The 24655-nt window shown below is 39.6% G+C and overlaps 1 protein-coding gene across 10 annotated transcripts in view; it reads left to right on the top strand.

Annotated features, from left to right (window-relative positions):
* Positions 1-24655, top strand: part of rptor (regulatory associated protein of MTOR, complex 1) — a 207349-nt gene that overhangs the window by 33071 nt on the left and 149623 nt on the right. For all 10 annotated transcript variants that reach the window (XM_049479593.1, XM_049479592.1, XM_049479589.1 and 7 more), the window contains exon 4: positions 495-577. In XM_049479593.1, the coding sequence (XP_049335550.1) occupies positions 495-577 (83 nt within the window). The remainder of the gene's footprint in view (positions 1-494; positions 578-24655) is intronic.

Here is a 24655-nt window from a genome sequence, read left to right as displayed (position 1 = left end):
CTGCTCCAGCAGTGCTGGCTGGGGTTAGCAGCAGCCTACAGGCTGATGATACTCACCTCTGAACGGTAAAAGAGCTTAGCGCGGTTACTGGTTAATGCTAGTACTCTCCAACCTCGGTGCTGGAGAACTAAACTGAAACTTCTGTATAAAGCTGTACTTTATAGTGGCTTTACTGCTCCTTACAACCTGACTGATAAAATTCATACATAGGACACACCGAATTATAAAGTGCACTGATTTAAGTGCTACTTATAGTGCGAAAAATACGGTAATGCTGAGATCCAGCAAGCCTCTGATTTTTTTGTTTGTTTGTTTGTTGAGAAACCAAGCACACATGTTTAGTTTGTTCATAATACATAATTAATGTGCAACATAATGATCAGTTAATTATCGCAGCGCCTCTCTTCCAGGTTGTGTGAGCAGAGCTCATAATTAGACTGTGGAATTGGTAATAATATTGTTGTTCCTCTGCCTCGTTTTCATTTTCTCCTCAGATCCCCTCTCCATGAGTCCACAGAAAGCCCTGGAGACGATAGGGGCCAACCTGCAGAAGCAGTACGAGAACTGGCAACCCAGGGTGAGTGATCTTCTGACACTTCAGCTTGACCTCTCTACAAAGCAGTGTCTCACACAGACACGCACCTGTGCTCTAAACAAGACCGTCCCGGGACTCAGGTACCTTATCGTACCTATTGGGTTATTCTGAGGGGAACTGAAGCACCTGCAGAAGTTCTTCTGCTTTAGTTAAACAGCTTAATGATAGTAAAGCTAAAAAATAAGAGCCACACACCTGTGGTCTCTGCAGGGTGGGTGGTTTAGATGATTGGTCTATCAGAAGTTAATGCACACACAAGTTTTTTTGCTCTTTTATTTGTTTGTTTCACTGCTAATATCGTCTGGCTGCCATCTGTCTTCTGTTGTTCTCTTTTTTTACTGTCTTTCTGAAGCCGTAATTCAGTTTTTAGTCGAGCTCTGGGATACTCAAACCATTTTTATGTCTGGACCCACAACTAGTGATATGATTTGTTTGATTATAGGGGCCCAGCCTGATATAATGTGGAGTGAATTAAGATTCAAGCTGGTCCAAAAGACCTCAAGTCTTTAAACTTTCAGTTCAATGTGACTTATTATAATTATTATTACTATATTTCTGCTGTAAAAAAATTAATAGTATGTATGTAAAATTAAATTGTCATATGCTTTGTCTATTGTTAGTGTTGTGTATAAGCAAGAACTTGGCAATACAATGCATACATTTCTGGAAAAAAAATAAGAGACCACCTAAAAATGATAAGTTTCTTCGATTTTACCAAATTGAAAACCTCTGGAATATAATAAAGAGGAAGATGGATGATCACAAGCTATCAAACTAAGCTGAACTGCTTGAATTTTTGCACCAGGAGTGCAGGCATAAAGTTATCCAAAAGAAGTGTGCAAGACTGGTGGAGGAGAACATGCCAAAGTGCAGGAAAACTGTGATTAAAAAAATTGATTTCTGAACCCTAAAAACTTTATGAATATGAACTTTTAGAAACTGAAGTAGTCTCTTAATTTTTTCCAGAGCTGAATCTTCAATATATCACAAGATGATTATACTGTGATTGTTTCAATACAATTTTCTAAAAACTGCAATCATATAAAACACTGTCATATTCATTAAAGCCAACAAAATATATGTTACTTTTGATCATAATCATAACCATGCTATTCTCACAGCAGTCATTACGTGTAAACTAATAATTCAAAATCAGTATTCATTTTTTGAGAATATCATGGCTCAAATATGATGAAGTAGCAGGTATAGATCCTAAGCCCTGAAAGCCTGTTCCTTTTCTCACTTGCAAAATGATTTGTAAGTCATGGCAATGCTTGTTTCGTTAAATGTTTCTTTCACAAGACATCTTTATATGGGATAACAAAACCTGCGAGTCAGGTCTTTTTCTTCACAGACAGCAGCGATCAATAGGTCTGAAATCACCATGTTCATTAGAGGTGGATCAAGAGAGTGTGTATCGAGCATGAAATATTGAAGATGTTCAGTATTAAGGGAGCGCCTATCTGCAGTGCTTTAGTGTGTGGAGTGATTTTTATTAGCTTTGGCCCTTTTCCTAAAAAACATATAGAACATATAGTTTAGAGCCGAACAACAGCACAGCCGGTCCTTAATATTTATGCGTGTGAACTTTCGTTCAGGCAATGGTACTAAAACAGAGGTTGCTGTTGGGCAAGATGTGGTTGTTTCGGTGTTCCTCGAGTGTTAGGATATCTGAACAACTTGAAATGTGCAGCAGAATCCAGCCCTAACCAAAATATATCCACAGGGGTGTTGGGTGGTGCCATATAGTTATTATCTTCCTGAAAAAAATGATGTTGACATAGCAACCGTTGATAACGCAGTAACATATTTAACCACGATGCAACCTTCTTTTACTGTCTATGTATGCGTGGATGCGGCAGATTTTTTTAGGGGGTAGGGGGGCATAGGCAATGTAAGGGCCATTTGTTGTTAAGGCAGCTGCCTAAACTATAAAGCTCTGTTTGAAAGCCTGCCCCAGCAGGAAAGAGTCTAAAAGAACCCTTGACCCCAGGAGTCTGAGTAAATCATTAAGTTTTGGGGGAAAAAAAAAACATTGCACAGGATAGCCTGAAGAAACCATTGCCAAAAACATCTGAAGGAACCCTCATCCAAAACAGCCTAAGTGATCCCATGCCCAGGATAGTTTGAAGGAACCTTTGCCTAGAAACGTCTGAAGGAACACATCCCAAAGAGTCTAAAGCAAGCACTTGCCTCAAAAAGTCTGAAATAAACTTTAACTCCGGAGAGTCTCAAGGACCTATATCCAAAAAGAATCTGAATAAGAGTCTGAATGAACCTGTGCCTAGAAGAGTCTGAATGAACCTGTGCCTAGAAGAGTCTGAATTAACCTGTGTCCAGAAGAGTCTGAATGAACCTGTGCCCAGAAGAGTCTAAATTAACCTGTGTCCAGAAGAGTCTGAATGAACCTGTGCCTAGAAGAGTCTGAATAAATCTTTGCACAAAAAAGTCTAAAGAAACCCTTGCCCAGAAGAGTCTGAATGAACTGTGCCTACAATAGTCTGAATAAACCTGTGCCTAGAAGAGTCTGAATGAACCTGTGTCCAGAAAAGTCTGAATGAACCTGTGTCCAGAAGAGTCTAAATTAACCTGTGTCCAGAAGAGTCTGAAGAAACCTTTGCCCAGAAGAGTCTAAAGGAACCTTTGCACAGAAATGTTTGAATGAATCTTTGCACAGAAAAATCTAAAGGAACCTTTGCACAGAAAGGTCTGAAGGAACCTTTGCCCAGAAGAGTCTGGAGGAACCTTTGCCCAGAAGAGTCTGGAGGAACCTTTGCCCATAAGAGTCTGGAGGAACCTTTGCCCAGAAGAGTCTGGAGGAACCTTTACCCAGAAGAATCTGAATGAGCCTTTGCACAGAAACCTCTGAAGGAACCTTTGCCCAGAAGAGTCTGAAGGAACCTTTGCACAGAAAAGTCTGAAGGTACCTTTTGCACAGAAAAGTCTGAAGGAACACTTGCCTACAAAAGTCTGAAGGAACCCTTGTACAGAAAAGTCTGAAGGAACACTTGCCTAGAAAAGTCTTAAGGAACCTTTGCAGAGAAAAGTGTGAAGGAACCTTTGCAGAGAAAAGTGTGAAGGAACCTTTGCAGAGAAAAGTCTGAAGGAACCTTTGCAGAGAAAAGTGTGAAGGAACCTTTGCAGAGAAAAGTCTGAAGGAACCTTTGCAGAGAAAAGTCTGAAGGAACCTTTGCAGAGAAAAGTTAAAAGAAATATTTGCTCCAAAATGTCTAAATGATACCATTGACTAGAAGATTCTGCATTGAAACCTTGGCTTTAACTTTCACCCAAGACTTCATATGTACCTGAATGAACCCTATCCTGAAATGGCTTAAAATATATCAATTTACTGAAAAGCCTCTGAATTAACCATGGCCCAAAATGGCATTCTAGTTGAAAGGGCGTGAAAGCGAATTAACTGGCGAGTGCTTCTTGACAGCAGTGAGCCCAGAGTGAAATGAGCGTAATCTTAACATCCCACATTTATGAGTTTATAAGTTCCAGCAGTTTCCTCCAACAGCAGCGGCAGAGCTCATGTCATCTAGGGCCAATGAGGTGCCATCTGCCCTGATCTTTTCCACAGGGTTCTTGGAAGAAATCGCTCCCTAATTCTGACAGAGGAGGTGCCGCACCCCTCTCTTGGGGCTTCCCAGAGGTACGGCCTGATTGGTAGAACAGATGGCAGCGGTTTGGCCTCACCTGGCCTTCTTAAACACTTTCAGCTGGGCAAAAGATGAGAGTCCAGGAGCGGGTCTCGATCCTACAAGTCTGGGTCAGCGGCAGCAGATGGTGGAATTGAGATGATAGAAAGTGAGGGATGGGACTGGCTAGTCGGGTCCAAGCCAGGGTAAAAAATAGTCAGGCTCTGAAGAAGAGGAAATAAAGAGAATCAGATAGAGCGATGGAAAAAAGACGCTTGCTGGCCTTGATTTCTCTTTGACTGTGGAATATAGAGAGAGGCACAGTATATGTTTAGGTGACTGTGGTCATTAAAATATTCCTTTCTTGAGTTTCAACATAGAGGCCTTCACTTGACTACCTTGAGCTTTCCTTTAATTCTTTTTCTCTGAATTGGTTAGAGGTCAGATCAGTGGTGTAGAAGATATTTCTTCGTATTGTCTGGAATTTTTGCCGCTTGCCTCTAGTTGGGCATGTTGGACTTTCAGCATGAGAAGTTTCCATGGACTAAAGGTTACTACAGAGGCTGTCGAAACGTCTTTTTTATCTCAGCTAATAGTCATAAAGTCATAAATCTAAAGGACTGATAACTGATAAGTTGTTCCACATCTTGCTCCTATCATTACCCTGTATGCGGAAGGTTCTTGGCACCCTCTCATCAAATCATGAGCATTATTATGACTTGTGGATCATGGCAAAGGTCAGTTCAAGTCGGTTTTCCAACCAACTTGATAAAAGTTTGTGTGATTTTAATTAGCTAATCACATAATAGTAGTGGAACCACCACCAAGAACTTTTCCGCATTTAAGCATCCAATTGTTTCTATGAGTTTTAATGGTTCTACAGCTCTGAAAAAAAAGAGACTCAGTTTATGAATTTTCTCTGATTTTGCTATTTATACGTTTATGTTTGAATAAAATGAACATTTGTTGTTTTATTCTATAATCTATGGACAACATTTCTCCCAAATTCCAAATAAACTTTTTGTCATTTAGAGCATTTATATGCAGAAAATGAGAAATGGCTAAAATGACAAAAAAGATGCAGAGCTTTCAGACCTCAAATAATGCAAATAAAGAAAACAAGTTTATATTCATACAGTTTTAAGAGTTCAGAAATCAATATTTGGTGGAATAACCCTGGATTTTATCTTTGCATGTTCTCCCCCACCAGTCTTGCACACTACTTTTGGATAACTTTAGGCAGTTCAGCTTGGTTTGATGGCTTGAGATCATCCACCTTCCTCTTGATTATATTCCAGAGGGTTTCAATTTGGTAATATCGAATAAATTCATACTTTTTAAGTGATCTCTTATTTTTTTTTCCCAGAGATGTGTATCCAAACTCTTGCAAATGTTCTGATGTTTTAAGCTTAAATTAGAGAACAAATCCTCAACAGGAGAAAAAATAAATAAAATAAAGCATGCCATATTTGTTTCATGTATTCCGTTACTCATTTATTAAATCATGCTTTTTTTTTTTTTTTTTTTGAATATGCAGATTTGTGTCCTAGGAGAGGAACACATGTAATTTGCTCAAGGGTGTCCAGGTTGCATTCGCCCAAGCTGTAAAATCTTCTGTCTTGCCATATGTTTAATTTATGTACTTCTGCATATCCATTGTTTAGTAATTGCATTTGCATTGATTTTTTTTATTTTATTTTATCAACAACAGGTTGCATGTGATGTTTCAAACCCAAATGTGGAACACAACCAACGCCTCAAGTTCTGCACGCACATTCCACACTTATCAATAATTAGAAATGAGGAAACCATGTGGAAGAACAGGCATTTGAAAGCACGTAGGAGGGTTAAACTCAGTCAGAGCCTTGCTCGAACCTTGTGTTTGGTGTGAAGAATCACCTGGAATGCTCTGCAGGAACTCTCTGAACCTCGGTCAGCCAGTGCTGTCGTGGTCTTGGGCAAGTTTGCTGTTAGGTCTTGCCTTTTCGCTGCCGTTCCCGCTGCTCACGGCCCGACTGCTGCAGAGGCCGTCCTGCTTGCTCACCCTCCTAATGCGCTCCTCTTCAATATTTGATACACCTCTCCCTTTTATCCCTCCGTTCCACAGCCATGCCTCACTTTTAATCGCCTGGCGAGAGCGAGCGAGAGAGAGAAACCCACCCACAGCCGTCCTAATGAGTGATCACTTTGTCTGTGTGTGCAGATTTTAAATGAGGGGAGAAAAGAAAACATCAGTGCGTTTGAAGGAGCCTTAACTGTGTGATGTAAGATCCTTTTTGACAACACATTCACACACACACTCGGATGCACGCTAGGGCTGGGTATTGGCAAGAACCTGGCGATACAATTTGTATAACGGTTTAATATGTTGCCATATATTGCGTACCTGTAAGCAAGGCATCATATTGAGACTGTCTAATTTAATTAAAAAGCAGAATTTATATGAAGTCAGACTAAAAGAAAAGTTTACTTTTTATGCAGTTATAACAGCGGGATCTAACGACAGAGTACAGCAATAAATAAACCACGTCTGACACCAATCTTTACATTTTAACTAATAATTGCAAATCGATAGAGTGTATTTAGAAATTGATCCATTATTGCAAAACAAAATATCTCAAAACAATACAATATGATGTTAATATACCTGCTGTATGGAGCAAGACATTTTTACGTAAAATCTCCTAAAATATTGCTCTACCAGTTCTGTATCTCTCAGCTTGTCCAGAAATGCATGTGAAAAGCATGCCCATTTATGGTCTCTTAAAACACACATTATGTAAGGAATTGAGGAATTATATAAGAAAAGCTTAGCAGCAACTCTTAAATTATGCTGCTGTTAGTATTACTAGCTTTAAAAAATATTTTATACGACCCGTACTTTATCGTGGCTGTGCTCTATTACCCCCTCGGTATGTGTGAAATGAGTATGTTATTGTCTTGCTTTGTCTCTCTCTTCTTCTTTTTTTTTCACCATTCTTCCTCTCTTTCTCTCTTCAACTTTTCTCTCTTTATTGTCTTTTTTCCATCTTTTTGCAACTTTGTCTTTGTGTATGTGCATCTTTAATCTCTCCTGCTTTCTCCCATGTCTCTTTCTTTCTTTCTTTCTTTCTTTTTATTTTCTCCTTCTCTCTTTTCCTTTGTTTCCTCTCTGATTTTCTTTCCTTTTTCTGCTTTTCTATGCATCTCTCTTCCTTTCTTTCTCTCTTTACATCTTTTTTTCTCTTTCATTTCCTTTCATCTTTCTCTCTTTCCTTTTTTTTTCTTTCTTTATGCATCACTTTATTTCTATGTGCATCTGCTTTTCTCTAATTTTCTCTGTCATTTCCCATCTCTCTTTCTTTGTGTCCTCTTCTCTCTTCCTTTGTGTTCTTTTCTCTCTTTCTTTCTCTCTCTTCACATATCTTCTCTTTTCTTTTTTCATGTTTCTTACTATTTTTTCTTTCTTTCTGAATGCATATATCTTTCTTTCAATGTACAACCTTTTTTTCTCTCTCCCTTTCCCTCTTCCCCTCTTTGTATACATCTCTTTCTTTCTCTCTTTACATCTTATCTTTTCTTTCTTTTCTTCTTATTGTCTCTCTTCCTTTTCCTTTTTTTCTTTTTTGTGCATCTCCATTTTTCTCTTTCTCTCACTGTTTGTGTCTGTCTTTTGCTCACTGCATCTCTATCTCTCTTCCTTTCTTTTTCTCTTCACATCTTTTCTTTTACTTTTCTTGGTTCATTTTTCTTTCTCTTTTTTCCTTCTTGTATGCATCTTTTTTCTTTCTTTCTTTCTGGATTTCTTTCTGGTTTTCTTTCTGGATTTCTTTCTTTCTGCATTTCTTTCTTTCTTTCTGGATTTCTTTCTTTCTTTCTGGATTTCTTTTTTTCTCTGTATTTCTATGCATCTCTCTTTGTCTCTCTCTCTCTCTCTCTCTCTCTCTCTCTCTCTCTCTCTCTCTCTCTCTCTCTCTCTCTCTCTCTCTGTGTAGTGTGTGTAAGTGGTTGATGTTGGTGTATTAGTACTGGGCATGCTCGCCCTCAGACACATTCATCACTGCAGTGCTGCCCGGGAGAGTTTATAGTTTTCCGAAACGCAATAGTTTCATGGTGTGTCAGATTATAGATACTGCTGCTGTGCTCCAGAGGAAAGCGCACACTCACACTCTTACACACTCATACACACATACACACACTTCTACATACACACATACTCATATATATACACACCACATATATACACACGCACACACAGATGAAACAGGTGATTACCTGTGGGCATTTGAAAAGACATTAGCCTTTTCGGGGGCCGGTGGCAGAAATCGTTTTTTTCCACTGGCTCTGGCTGCAGTGTGGAAATCAGTTTGTGAATTATTAATTAGTTTGCTCCGGCTGTTATATTTCTACTGATTAGATTTAAAGCTTTAAAGCTTCGCCTCATTGCTGAGAAGCATTTAAATAATGTAGAACGGGCGAGCGAAGGATGGGGAAAGTGGGAGAGAGAGGGGAAGAGCTGGTCTCAGGCTGTGTAATGACTGTACTACATCAGGAAATATATTATGCAAATGAAGCTCTGTTTACATAAGGGCTAATAGGAGCTTTTTTCTGCATTAGTGCTCATTCCGTTCAGCTCCAGCAATCCAGAGGCAAACAGTATCAGACATTTTACAGCTTTCAGGCAGTTTACGTCATTTCCGCGCTGTTTTCACGTATTGTTTCGGGGATGACGTGTGTGTTCCCTCTCTCCACTTCCTCCTGATGGTGCAATTTTCTGCCTGGCAGGAGTAAAGGGAATTATAAGTGCATGTGACACACACACACCCGCATCCTACAAGGACGTCCAGCTGACCACTTCCCCTATCTACACACAGACAAAGACAGTCAGTCAGACAGCAGTATGCTTCTTAAAGCTGTAGTACCTTTGGTAGATTTTTTTTTTTTATAAATATGGGGAATTATAATGAAAAATATTTAATACATAATATACCAGTCAGCCATAACAACAAAACCACTAACATTGGTCTTAGTGCAGTGATATGTTGGGGATTTATTAGGCAGCAAGTGAAGGAACAGCTGTTGAAGTTAAAATGATAGTTATTTTAGTACTTGACTAATTTGTTGATTATTTTTTTCGTTTACCATATTTTTTTCGCACTATAAGGTGCACTTAAAATACTTTAATTTTCCCAACAAGTTTTTTTTTTTTATCCAGTGCACTTTATGTATGAATTTTATCAGTCAGGCTGTAAGAAGCGTGCGGCAAGGTTGCACAGTGGGTAGCACTTCCCCCTCACAGCAAGACGGCCTGGGTTTGATTCCCGGCTTGGGCGACCCGGGTCGTTCTGTGTGGAGTTTGTACGTTCTCCCCGTGTCCGCCCGATGCCGGCTGGGATAGGCTACAGCCCCCCCTTGAGTGAGTGAGGTTGTAAGAAGCAGTAAAGCCACTCCACTAAAGTACAGCGTTATACAGGAGTTTCGGTTTAGTTTTCACTATAGATAACTGCGCTAAGTGCTATTTCCCCATTCAGAGGTGCGTATTATTGGACTGTAGACTGCTGCTAACCCCGGCTAGCACTGCTGGAGCAGCATTAGCATTAGCCGCTAACCATGCTACGTTTTTCATCGTTCAGAGGTGAGTATATCAGACTGTAGTCTGCATGTTTACCATGTTAAAACAAGCTACGTGGTACGCATATAGCTAATATCGCCCTGGCTTTCCGGAACGTTTAGAAGTCCTCAGTGCTAATGCTAATGACATTTGGGAGTCTAAGCTTACTGTCAATACACAAAAGTGCTTTACTCACCAAATAAACAGTTTTCAAGAGAGAAATCTGTGTAAATTAACATCTCTTCTTTTTTTGGGTGTGGCTTCTGTTCCAGTATAGGTTAGGACAAAATATTGTATTGTTTTCTTTTGCGATAGAATGAGTTTGACTTACTAAACGTTACTATTAAACGTAGTAACGTGGGAAAGAACCTGTGGTGAAGAATATTAGTTTTCCAATTCTGTTAAACTGACACCAATAAATTCATAATTCCCGGTTTTTGCTTATTTATAAGTATTGTATCTTCTTCAGATACACAGGTGCCATGAAATATCGTACAAAATTGTCTGGTCATATGTTAAGTATCGATATTATTTGAACTCTCTATCCCGGCTAGGTCGACCCTGGTCTTTTTGTTTGGAGTTTGCACGTTCTCCCCGTGTCTGCGTCCCCGTTTCCTCCAGGTGCTCCGGTTTCGGTTCAGGCTAATTGGGTGTCGGATAAAATTGCCCCTTAGGTGTGAGTGAGTGAGTGAGTGAGTGTGTCTGTATGTCTGTCTGCCTTGCGATGGATTGGCGGCCTGTCCAGGGTGTATCCTGCCTTTCACAAAGCCGGCTGGGATAGGCTCCAGCCCCCCCGCGACCCTTAACGGATAAAGCGGTTGACGATAAGAGTGAGAGAGTGATTATTTAAACTCCAGTAATTGTTCCATAAAAAGTGTCGCAAAGAAGGACAACCAGGACTTACAGGTACACCTACAGAACTACAGAGTATTAGGCAGGTAGTTTTAATGTAATGACTAAACGTGTTCAGTCCAGTTCTATTGGATTTACTAAAGCAAAATGTTTCTTTAAAGACACTTTTAAAGTATTCTGTATGCATCGCAACACCAAAACCAGCTAGTAGAGCCAGATCTCTTTCAGTCTGCATTATTCCTTCAGTCGTTTAGAGCCTGCAACTCCTTCCTGCTGGATAATTAATAAGGCTGATGCAGTCTCTCTGAAGGTTGTGGCCCCCCCAGGCTTTATGAATCAATACTGAATCATTTCAGTGAATCAGCTCTTTCATATATGTTTTTCACACCACTTCAGACAGACAGGAAGGGCTGCCCATATTTGGTATTTGATATATGCAATGAGGTCTTAAAGTCTAAAAACCCTGTTAAAGCTGTTATTTTTTTTTTTCATTTAAACATGAAAATTAGTACACTTAAGTGGCTGCTATTGTTTCTCACATGGTTGCTATAGTGTCTCAAACGGTTGCTGTGGTGTCAGATTGTTGCTAGGATGTTGCTAAGTAAGATTAAATCAAATTTATTTATATATCGCTTTTTACAACTGATGTCGCGAAGCAGCTTTACAGAAATGTGATCGCAGGACAGAGAATCAGACACAGTTTTGGACGTACAATAGGGCTGCACGATATTGAAAAAATAAAATACAACGCAAATGTTCTTTTTTCAGCGATAAATATATTGTGATATTAAACAATGCAGGGCCAATGACGTCACCAGCCCCACTCCACCTGCGCGCCGTCTTGCGTCCGGACCAATCAAGAGCTGAGTCAGCGCCGAGCACTCAAACCCCGAGAAAATAGCAAAACAACAGCAATCGCCCCTTTAATCAGGCATTTTTAATGGCTTAAATGTAAATAAGAGCATTTTTCTGGAATTAAAAGCCTGAATTCAGCTGTTGTGTGTTTAAAATCACTTGAAGTGGGACAACCTCATGGTAACTGAGGTAATCACATGGCCCCAGCACGAGCCCAGCCATGTAGTTACCTCGTGTTTACACCTGTGTTACTGTAGATGCAGTGATGTGGGATTTTGGGCCAATGCTAATATATATATATATATATATATATATATATATATATATATATATATATATATATATATATATATATATATATATATATATATATATATATATTATATACAGCTCAAAAAACATAAAAGACTACTTAAAAATGATGAGATTCTTTGCTTTTACCAAATTGAAAACCTCTGGAATATAATCAAGATGATTAAGATGGATGATCACAAGCCATCAAACCAAGCTGAACTGCTTGAATTTTTGCACCAGGAGTTCAGACATAAAGTTATCCAAAAGCAGTGTGTAAGACTGGTGGAGGAGAACATGCCAAGATGCAGGAAAACAGGGTTATTCCACCAAATATTGATTTCTGAACTCTTAAAACTTTATGAATATAACCTTTTTTTTGCATTATCTGAGGTCTGAAAGCTCTGCATCTTTTTTGTTATTTAAGCCGTTTCTTATTTTCTGCAAATAAATGCTCTAAAATATTTTTGTGTAATTAGGGAGAAATGTTGTCCGCAGTTTAGAATAGAATAAAACAACAATGTTCATTTTACTCAAGAATATACCTATAGATAGCAAAATCAGATTCAGAAAATGAAGTGGTCTCTTAATTTTTTCCAGAGCTGTATGTTTGCTCTGTAGTCTGCACTAAACACCTTGTAATCGAACATATGTTCATTAAGAATGAATCATCATATATGTCTGCTCTGCGTAACACCTTGTTACCCTAAAAAAAAAAAACAATATATAAATGTTTTAGCTTCAATAATGTTATGATAATTAATTTAAATAACTCATGTAAAAGAATGGCTGCCAATAAAGTCCTCCTACAGCTCTTTGGTGTGAGTGTTAACTGGTGTCCACTCAAGCTGTGTTTGTGTTCTTTGCTCTGCTCTGCTGCACTCTCTCTCTCTCTCTCTCTCTCTCTCTCTCTCTCTCTCTCTCTCTCTCTCTCTCTCTCTCTCTCTCTCTCTCTCTCTCTCTCTCTCTCTCTCTCTCTCTCTCTCTGGTGAATGGTCTCATCACAGACTGCAGCAGAAGCTTCAGAATGGAGGGGGCTCTGTAATCCTGCACCTGTTGGGTTTCTAAATGTCCCTGTAGTTCTCCAAATCGTTTATTGAGCTCATCTACACATAGTAATACAGTAATGCAGTATTACACTCTGGAGACTTGAATCTCCAGAACAGGGTCTCTGTGTTCGTTGCAGTGTGTACATTCGATCTGGTATGTTTTAGTTCCACACTGCAGTTTGGTAAGCACAGTAAAGAACGCTGCATTATATTATATCTACGCCCTGATTGGTTTGCGGAGAGATGTGTGTCTGACTTCAGCATGTTGTCAGTTCAGTGATATGATTTGTCTGTTCTGTCAGTGTTATGATGTTATTACTAGGGGTCGGACAAAATATCGATTTTGCGATATAGTGTATAGTTTTCATTTGCGATATACATTATCAATACGTTGCGTAAAATATCTATTATTTTTTAAGCATAAGGACTCTAAACGCTGTAAAATTTGACCATAATTACTTGCGAAAGTTACTGCTTCTTTACTCCATGTGGTGGCGCTAATCAAGTAAACAGGGTAAAAATATGTAGGACGAAAAAGTATTCACAAATAAATGCACACATAAATAAATAAATAGGATCCAAGTGCTTCCACTATGATCAGGAAATTGTCAGTTCGAATCCTGTTCATGTAGCTTGCCATCGGCGACCAGAGCCCTGAGAGAGCACAATTGGCCTTGCTCTCTCTATGTGGGTAGATGGCGCTGTCTCCCCACATTACTCCAAAGGGTAAGGTTGATCAGCACAAGGCTTCTGTCTGTGAGCTGATGTATTGGAACCGAGTCGCTGCGCTTTCCTCCGAGTGCGCTGTGATGCTGCTCGGCAATGCTAAATCAGCAGCAGTTTAAAAACAGGCAGAGTCTGACTTTACATGTATCGGGGGAGGCATGTGCTAGTCTTCACCCTCCTGCTGTTGGGGCATTACTAGTTATAGGGGGAATCCTAATGAGTAGATTGCATAATTGGTTGTGAAAATGGGGGGAAAAAAATTAGAAGTAAAATTATAAACCTGCACTTTTGGTTTAGATGAGAAGTAGAATTCTGAAGGTCTGAACCAAACATGATGGGGAGTAACAGCACTCACATTATTGCATTAATTAATCTTCAGGTGGGAACTTCAGAAACATGCTGGATCCTATTCTCATGTTTTCTGACCAATAATTGGCTTATATACTCAGTATCCTCCCTTTTTCCAGTCTTGGAGAAAGTTTCAGGACTGTTATTAAAGTAGAAGCTTTTCACGTTGCTTGTTTTTTGATAGTCTTGTTTGCTTTATTCTCCGGTCACGGGTTTTCTAATGTGACTGGCGTTTTCTTTGGCTTTTGTTCATCTCATCTCTTTTCTCCTCTCCAGATCCAACTGCTGATATTTGGCTGCCAGCGCGAGCAGCGCTCATCATTTCTTTGTTTTTTTTTTTTTTTTTGTTGTTTTTTTTATTTTGCTTCTGGGATTTTTAATGAGTTTTTCTGGCACATCATCTTTTGCTGTATTGCTTTTTTATCAGTTGTTTTAAGGTTCAATTAAACAGACTAAGAAGACTGCGGAAGCCAGTAGCTTATAGTAGCCTATAGTGATCATCATAAACAAATGTCATAATAATAATAATACGATATTTTTCGCATTATAAAGCACAAAGGATTATCACAAGGCACACTATCAATAAACATCTATTTTCTGATCTATTTTCATTATAAGGCGCATTATGCAACACTAGTAAGGAATAAGTGTGTTTTTCTTCTAATTCAGCAGGTCTCACCACTGGGTGGTGGTGGTGGGGGGCGTAACTGAGTTAAGTAAAGCTAAGCTAAGTAAGCAAAACTGTAATTCTTAAAAAATAATAATAATAAATAAATAAATAAATTTATTTCAAAGTCAGGTGAACACTGGATGTTAGTCTACACAAATTTCTCTCCTATAAAACTGTTTATTTAGTTTAGTAAAGCGCTTTGTTTATTTACAATAAGCTTAGATTCCCCGATTTAATAGCAGAGGCTAGCAGTGGTTAACGGCTAATGCTACCCGACAGCGCTACGTTGAGGAACCCTGAGTGTTCTTTTAGCTATAGATTAGCTAAAGGTTCGTCCCACGTAGCTTTTATTAACATGATAAAAACACACAGACTACAGTCCACCTCTGAACGGCTAAAGAGCTAGCGGGTAATGCTAATGCTGCTCCAGCAGTGCTAGCCGGGGTTAGCAGCAGGCTAAAGTCAGATATACTCAACTCTGAACAGGAAAAAAGAGCTAGCGCTAAGAGCTCCTAGCAGCTAATGCTAATACTACTGGAGTCACGATGCTGGAGAACTAAACTGAAACTCTTGTATAATGCTGGATTTCAAAAGAGTGGCTTTACTGCTCCTTACAACCTGACTGGTAAAATTCATACATAAGGTGAACCAGATTAAAAGGCGCACTGATGATTTTTGGGAAAATTACAGGATTTTAAGTGCACCTTATAGTGGGAAAAATTCTGTGGTAATAATAATAAGCAATAGTAACAATATTGCTTAATAAAAGTTCTATCCTACAATGCAATGTAGAGGCACACTCTCAAAGTTGACCTCACAACACAACACAAACTTTCAAAACAATTCAGACATTTTCCTATCTTTTCTTCATCTCTGCACTTAATTTCTCTCTCTTTACATCAGGTGTTTTTGTTCTTCACTTCATCAGCTTTTCTCTTGTGTAGTTCAAGCATTCCAAGCATTTGTCCTACAGTTAGAAGGTACGTTTGTACTCTATAACGACAGTTAGGACAGAGTTAGCAGCAAAAATAGCCTTTGTTTAAATTTATACAATCAGCTATGGACTAAAACCAGTGTGCTGAGTCCAATTAAAAGACCAGCAAGCAGCAAACTTTCAGTGAAGACTTTTGATCTAGTGGAGTAAGCCAACGGAGGGGTTTCTTTACTGAGGTATGTTAATTGGTTCTGCTTCTTGTGTTGGTCGGGAGTTTGTTTAAAACTTATTTTGTGCTCTGAGAGCAGGTTCTGATTAGGCTTTTCAGAACTTGGATGGAAATGGTGAGAATGTGAGCATTGTGAGATTTCTCACAATGGTTTGTTTGTTTGGATTTCCAGTTCTCTGTCAGCGTTTGACAGCATTTGTGTGGATGTCCTTGTGAAGTCTGTGCCAGGTTTGACTGTAATTTTGTCATTCTTTCGGGACCTGTGATTGGAGGTGTATTGAAAGCGATTGTGGTGGTGGTGGTGGCTGCGGCGTTGCTGTGTCTTTTGCCATTTTGCTGCTTTACTGCAGCACTCAAAATTAAAACTCAATTTCGGTCCAGTTTGCAGCAAAACTCTCAGAAATACAGCCAATAAGAAAAATGGTTACATACAGAGTAATATAAGCCATAGAATAATTTCGTCTCCTTCTCATTTAAGGTTTTTTTTTTTTTTTTTTTTTTTTTCTACACTGTAGATAGTGCTGGGCAGTATTCCGGTTCATACGGTATACCAGAGGCAAATTTAGAATCTGTATGCATTTTTCTCATACCGCCATACCACTAGAGGCGCTGTGAAGCATCCTGTAGAACAGTACCACTAAAGTACATCCTGGGACAGCGCGCTAGCTAACGCTAGCCAGTTAGCATAACAAGCTAAAACACTGGAGCTCTATTGAGCCTAAACACTCGTCCCTCGCTCCATCCTGCCTGAGAACAGCACTTTATCCCACAGACGAGCCCAGAAGAAAATTATTAGTACAAAATAATTTATTTAGCAAGTGATAAAACTACCTAAAACTCTCTAAAACTAATGATACGAGGTGAGCAGTAACTATAACCCTGTTTAAATATATTAATACTGCAGGTTAAAGGATAATATTAATACACACTGAATTAAATGCATTTTTTTTACTGGAAAAAGAAGGGCAATGCCTCTAATGGCTTGAACTATTTATTAAAATATCTAGTTTTGTAAAGGAAGCTGTGTTAAAGTTGTTGTATTTCTTTTTAAGGTCTATTGTTTAACTACATTCTTCAGCTGTTTTTCTGTTAATGAAGTCTGATACTTTCATTTATTGAGTCATTTTGTGGGACTAAGTAAACCCAATAGTAATCAAAACCTTAATTTTAGGCTTTATTGTATATATATATATATATGAGTAGAGTAAGTCACAAACCTAGATAAATAAATAAATAAAATAATAAAAATACTGTGATACATTTTTGGTCTTACCACCCAGCACTAATTGTAGATCATAGAAGCCAAAGTAAAGAAAGACGCCGTAATGTGTTTTATACTTTAGATTGTACTTTAGAAGTGGCACCTTTTTGCTTTGAAGCCAATTTTCCCCACTCTTGGCGTTGTTCTCTCAGTTGGCTTCATGAAGTAAAACCTGGAACAGTTCTCCAACTGTATTAAAGACGTTCTAGAGGTGCTAAGAATGTGATAACTGCTTTTTCTTCACTCTGCGTCCGAGTCATCCCAAACCATCTGGGTTGGGTTTTTATGTCAGGTGTTTGTGAAGGCCAAACACTTTATTTGTCTACTACCTACCTACTGTACCTTTTCGCACTGTGAGACGCACTTAAAATTCTTTTTTAATTTTTTCCCAAAAATTATCAGTGCGCCTTTCATCCGGTGCACATTATGTATGAATTTTACCAGTTCGGTTGTAAAGAGCAGTAAAGCCACTCTGCTGAAGTACAGCATTAAATAGGAGTTCCAGTGAGGTTTCTTCAGCACTGGGACTGGAGCAGTATTAGCATTAGCAGCTATCTGCAGCGTCAGCTCTTTTGCTGTTTAGATTTGAGTATATGGGACTGTAGCCTGTGTGTTTCTCGTGTTAACACAAGCTATGTGTGACTAACCGATAGATGATAGCACCTTGGGTCAGTGTAGTGCTGTTGGGCTGCATTTACTAGCGCTAAGGGCTGCTAACCGTGGCTGGTCCTTCTGCTAATCACGCTAAAATACTGGAAATTTAAGCTTACTGTAGGTAAATCAAAGCATTTCGCACCTTACTAAAACAATTTTCAGGAGATAAATCTAAGTAGTTTAACATCCAGCACTCGTTTGACTCGATTTTTATTTTATTTTTTATTTTTTTTCCTCCAGAATTATAGTTTTCTTTACTTAGGTGCCCCCAGCGGCGAGACCTGCTTGAATTAGAAGAGAAACATGGTGACACCCTTGTTCCTTGCTATTGTCGCTTAAATGCCCCTTATGTATGAAAACAGACCAGAAAATAGACCTTCATTGGTAGTGGCAGCGTTTTGGCGATAACAGCAAGCAACAAGTCAAATTGAGATCTTCTTGACTCTCTGCAAATTAATTATAATAAGTAATGTGGCGAAGAGACATTCTAAACCATTTGGTCGAACAAATCCTTCAGACCAATCACAGACACGGGGATCAGAGGTTTTCACATTTAGCCTTCCTTGTAACTTTTGGTTCCTACTGTACTTCTTTCATATCCTTAGCAGTGTGGTTCTGTACATGAAAGAGAGGCTTATAACCGCTGTTTCTTCTGTTTTATACTGTATGATGTAACTTTGCATAAATACATGGACAGTTTGGAGAAAAATAAAGTGTGCAAGAAAGTAGTAGTGTGTAGCTTGATAGCCTGTTAAACTTGATTAGCTTCATTAGCTTCTCTAACTGTAAAACTCTTTTGGCTCGGTTTGTCACCAGGAATGCGCTCAAGCTTTCTGTAAGAAAGACACATTATGAAGCCATTTAGAACACATTGGTTTTAACTGAAACCAACACTCTGAAGAAGAACCTCCTCAAATCATGAGAAAGAACCTGTAAGGGTGTATTCACACTAGACTAGGTACGGTTCTGCCCTCTCCCCACTCCCCCGCTGGCCTGCACTCACACTGCGTTTAAACAATCCGTGCCCGAGCACATTTACGTCATTACTCACTGCTCAGTTTGTTTGCTGGTGTTGTGCTAAATTCAGCACCCCCGCCATGCAAAGCACCCTCTCTCGGAAGTGCGTCATCTTAAAAAAAGTGGAGATAATCTGCTTTAATTTACTTAGAAATAGGCACCAAAGTCACAGATATCTCAGTCACAGTTACATACATAGCGACATAGCTTGCTCCACCTCATCACCACATAAGAAGTATTATTATTCTTTAATATACTGTATTTGTGCACAGAAGTTAAAGCCAGTTAGTAAGTGATGTTCAGGAGAAGCCGGGCTCTACACTTGCGAGGCCATGTGACTCTGCAGTTCATGTTTATTTGTTGTTGTGTTGTCCTGTCTGGAGAGCTGTGCTGGGATTTGTGTGCGTGCCTAAAACAGCGAACCCTGGGAGTGCGCCGCATACAGCCGCACAGCAGGAGGGACACTGTGGGAGTGTGTTTGGGAGTGGACGTCATGTGGAGTTTGGGGTAGTGCCGCTTGCGTTGGGTAGACAGCACCATGGGGTGTAAAGGGTAGAGTACAGATGCACTGTTATTTGATTTTGAGCTGAATATGGGCTGTAAATTGCCGCCTCTAATGGTAACACTGAATCTGAATGCTAAAATATTAATGCTGCATGCTCAAAATTAAGGAACTACAGCAAACGAATAAGTGGCTTGATGTAAAAGTTTTGGTAGTGCTTACTTTGATAATGCTGATGAGGGAAGGCAAGCATGGAGAAGAACTGAGGAGACCAGGGAGGAGAATATCTTAGGGCATGAGCACGAACCACAAAGGGGAAACAGGATGTCCTAAGAGTTCCTCCCTCATACTTTTAAGGGGGTTTAAAATTCAAACCAAGACCCCCTTTACACCTGCTGACTAGAATGGGCATTGTATCCTTTTTACATCCTTTACATTTTACTTCTATTTTTTGTGTCTAGTTGTAATTTGGAGAGTTTTGGCTGGTAAATGAGATGCTGTGATAGTCAAGAGACAATAATTTGTGTAATTTTGATGATAACAATAACCCCGGTTAGCACTGCTGGAGCAGCATTAGCCGCTAACCGATACCGCTGAGCGATTGCTCTTCGCTGTTCAGAAGTGAGTATTACCGGCCTGTAGCCTGCTGATCACCCTCGCTAGCACTGCTGGAGCAGAATTAGCATTAGCCGCTAACCGATACCGCTAATCGCTAGCTCTTTTACCGTTCAGAGTTAAGTATTACTGGCCTGTAGTCTGCAACTTTTCGTGGCTAGCACTGCTGGAGCAGCATTAGCTTTACCCACTGACCGTGCTAGGTGATAGCTCTTTTCCCATTTAGAGGCGAGTATATCAGACTGCAGCCTGCAGCATGTTTTCTGTGTTAAAACGAGCTGCGTTGGACCAACTCCCTGGCTTTACCTATGGGCCTCGCCTTACATGACTACTGTGGCGTCCATGTGGAAAAAGTCACCAGAATTCTTTACCCTCAGTAATCAGAACCAATTAATACTGCATTGGAAAAAGTGACTTAAAACTCCATCCTAGGATTGAAAGGAAGGACCACAAAAAGAAAAGACCAAAAAGTCTCTGTAAGACTCAAAAAGAATATCTTCTCAAGAGCATTATAGAGGAAATTAGGGCGTTTTTTACACCTGTAGTTAGTTTTTATGGTCCAGATCAGTTGATGAGTTTGTTTATTTGGAGTGTTTTCTCCCAGTTTGTCTCTGTTTGGTTTGTTTTCACACAGGCATAAACCTAAACACATCAAAAAACACACTGGTAAACCACGGGAGCACATTGTCTCTGATTGGCCAGAGCAAGTAAGTAAATATAGCGAGAGGATTCTGTGTTCCAGTGTGAAGCTACTTTAACATAGAACGCAGAAAATTTGCTGCTGAACTTTTAAACACAGTGTTTTTAATAGGACTTGCAGTGCAGATGTACACTTAGTAAACAGAGTCACACGGCTGCGAGCAGTGAACGCAGCACACACGACACAGCGTGTGTAAACAGCATGGAGCAGCAGAGACCGTGTTTGTTCATAGCTGTGGTAATTAGCTCTCTCTGGCTATTATATCATTATAGCAGATTAAACTGCACCTTATCAGCAGTTTAGCTCAAATAAAAGAAGTATATTTGATAGCTGGTTCGAATCGAGAGCTTATCCCCTTTTTACCGTAAGAGAAGCGCTCCAGAGTTTCCATTCGCACCCGAGTGTGATCACTGTTTTCACACCTGCTGAAATAAACCGCACTAATGGAACAAACGAACCACAACGAAGTCTGTTTTAACAGGACCAAATAGTGCGTGTGGAAAAATGGTCTTTATAGCAGAAAGCATCTAAGCATCCAACTTAATACAGGTTCTAAAAGTATAATAAATCCTAATAATTATGTCGTATTACTATAACGGAAAATAGAAACAGAACATGAACCACATCTTTTCCACATCATTTCACGGGTGATTAAATCACCTTATGTTTCTCACTGATCCAGTGTTACATCCATTTTCACCTGGAATTAGTTCCTGTACAGTAGAACTGTAGACGAGCAGGAAGAACCATCCATCTGGCCTTCAGGGTTTTTTCATTAGTGCATTCCCGCTCTGACAGATTGGATTTTTGACCAGAGACCTTTTATTGTACAGCTGTTCAATTAGCGGCTCCACTGATTTCCGTTTCTCTGTGAGATTGTTAGAGTGTGTTATCTGAAGCCCATCTCCCGCTAATGGCTCAGACCTCCTGAGAGCCTTCGACATGATCTGCCCAGTGCCCACGGGACATCTGAATCAGACCCTCACAGGAAATCAGCTTCTTAACCAGACAGCACCACACAAGACTCTAGCATGCTCTGAAGTTTTTTCATTTTCTTCTTCTTTTATTTATTAACCTGTGTGTCAAATTGTCCTTTCATAAAAATATTTCTATATCTGTCATTTGTAGTGAAATATTACATTTGCTCAGCTTTGCCCTGAAACCCTAAAATTTCACATTACATCAAGTGTATCTCATTTGGGCTTGTTTTTTCCGATGGCTATATTCTTTTATTAATTTTCTCCCCAATTTACAAGGCCAGTTACCCAACCCACTCATTAGGACTCCCCCATCACTAGTAATGCCCCAACACCAGAAGATTGAAGACTAGCACATGCCTCCTCCGATACATTTGAAGTCAGACTACGCTTCTTTTTGAACTGCTGCTGATGCAGCATTGCTCCTCGGAGGAAAACACACCGAATCGGCTCCGATACATTCACTCACAGATGCCTTTTGCTGATTGACATCACCCTTTGGAGTGATGTGGGGACAGAGCGCCATCTATCCACCCAGAGAGAGCAAGGCCAGTTGTACTCTCTCATGGCTCCGGCAGCTGATGGCAAGCTACATGAACAGGATTCGAACTAGCGATCTCCTGATCGTAGTGGCAGTACTTAGCCCACTAGACCCCTTGGAACGTTGCGATGGCTATATTCATGATTTTTGAGAACATTTGTATTTAGCATGAATAAAGATGAAACAAAATCTGTCTGTCTAAAACAACTAAATTAACAATATAAATGCTAATAATGTGGCAGAATAAATAATGTAACATTAAAAAAAAGTGACATTTGCATTTTACTGGATTTCATGTTGCTGCTTCCCTACTTTCCTATATTTATATTTGTCTATCTATCTATTTTATCTTTTATTCTTTTTTATCTAAAAATATATTTATTTATTTAATTTTATTTTAATTTCTTATCTTACATAATTGCTTATTTGGGTGGAACTGGACCATGATCTTGTGTACTACATGCGATTCAAACGACAATAAAGTCTCTTTGAAAAATAGTGTATTCAAACAAGCAAAAGTTACGTGATTGGCCCCAATTTCTAATCACGTGAATCGGAAACATCCCTACTTTCAAGGCTAAAATATAGGGGGGGGGACCCATCCTCCTCTGGTCAGACAGCTTATAAATGAATGATAAAAAGTCATTATACATCCACCTAGTTCTAATATATTCAGGTGTATAGCCACACCGGCAGTGAAAGCAGTTAGAAAATTCCTAGTAAGAGACTTCATAAATGTACTGATGTAATCTGAAGTGAATGTATCACAATATCGATATTTTGTCCCACGCTATTACTGACATTTCAGAGGCTCACAACAACACCAGTAGACAATCTTCTTCTTCTCCTCATTGAAACTGTAGCAGCGCATCACTACAGCAGCATGCAACGTTCCAATTATATCCAAACCCTCGTCAAAGGCCCATCAGCTGCAATCGCTGCAATGCTTCCGTTTGGGTTTTGGCAGCGCCGCGCGGGTGGGTAGAGCGAGCTGGATTGCCCAATCCGCGCAGTTGGCGCCCCGGTCCTCTATTTGTCCCGTCCAACCTGCGCCTGCCAGTTCATCAGACCGTGTCGCTTCTCATTTCCTGTTCTTTTTTCATTCCCCGGAGAGGGTGGATGCAGTCCCAATCCACTGCCAACAAAGCAGCGCTGTTTATAAGGCTTGAAGAACGATCTTGAACGGGGAGAGATTTAAGTCGATTGCATTAACAGGATCTGGTGCGTTTGTGTTAATGGGTTCGGTGGGCTGAAGTAGACACTGACGGATTGCTGTCCTTCCTCTAAACACAATGGGCTCAGTGCCATGTGCTTGTCTTTCAAGCTCTATCAGAGATACAATAAATAGCAGGCTGGTGTAAACAGGCGTGTCGTTTGGCTTGTTTTGCCGTGTCTCTTTTGATAAGACGCCTCAGTATCTTTGTGAGCAGTACAGGTGATTGGGTATATAGATATAGAGATTTTCCAATCTTATCTGAAAGATTGGTTTTAGAACTTAAGGCATATAAATAATAGCCTGCAATTAACTGGTGTATTGTATTTTTTGCACTATAAGGCGCACTTGAAATCCTTTAATTTTCAGAAAAATCTTCAGTGCACCTAGTCTGGTACACCTTTTACCAGTCAGGTTATAAGAAGCAGTAAAGCCACTCGGATGAAGTGCAGCTTTATACAGGAGTTTCGGTGAAGTTTCTCCAGCACAAAGACTGGAGCAGCATTAGTCTTAGCTGCTCACCTCTTTCGCCATTCAGAGGTGAGAACTATCGTCCTGTAGCCTGCTGCCAAAATCAGGCTAGGACTGCTAGAGCAACATTAGCATTAGCTGCTAACCACGCAAAGGGCTAGCTTTTTTGCCGTTCACAGGTGATTTTTATCAGCCTGTAGTCTGCGTGTCTAAGATGTTAAAACAAGCTACGTGAAACAAACTGCTTACTGGAACACTCAGGATTCCTCAGTGTAATGCTGTCGGATGACATAAGCCGCTATTTGCGGCTAGCGGTTAGCTGCTAATGCTGCTGCACCAAGCCTTATTGGAAGTCTATAAAATGCATTTTTTCCCCTTACATTACTTTTATTTTTCTACTTCAAAGTAGTTTTAAAGCAGTACTTTTACTTAAGTAAAACGCTTGAATTGATACTTCAACTTCTACAGAAGTATTTTAAACCCTAGTATCTGTACTTCTACCTGAGTAATGAATGTGAATATGTTTAACACCTTTGTAAAATTATAGATGCACGAATACAGATACTGGTACCAGGTATTTGCCTGATATCATGCTTGTTTACTCATACTCGTAAATGCAAACGAGGCTCTGAAACAAACGTACGATTCTTTGGTTAAAAAGCAGACACTTTCAGTTGGATTATGCTGAAGAAAGCATTTTGCATCTAAAAGTAGGTTGCTATCAAGTGAAATAAATTGATTTGTTAGAAGAATTGTCAGTATTACATGATTTGTATCTGGATTTGAGAAAAAAAAGGCTTGATCGGATGTTGTTCCTTTCTTTCTCCCATCTTTCCCTTCTTTCTTTCTTCCTCGCTCAGTACCACCTTACATTACATTACATTACATTTGGCAGACGCTTTTGTCCAAAGCGACTTACAATAG

The sequence above is a fragment of the Astyanax mexicanus genome, chromosome 5 (genome assembly GCF_023375975.1).
Source record: "Astyanax mexicanus isolate ESR-SI-001 chromosome 5, AstMex3_surface, whole genome shotgun sequence".
In the NCBI taxonomy this organism is placed as follows: Eukaryota; Metazoa; Chordata; class Actinopteri; order Characiformes; family Acestrorhamphidae; genus Astyanax; species Astyanax mexicanus.
This window is presented reverse-complemented; position numbering and strand designations above follow the sequence as displayed.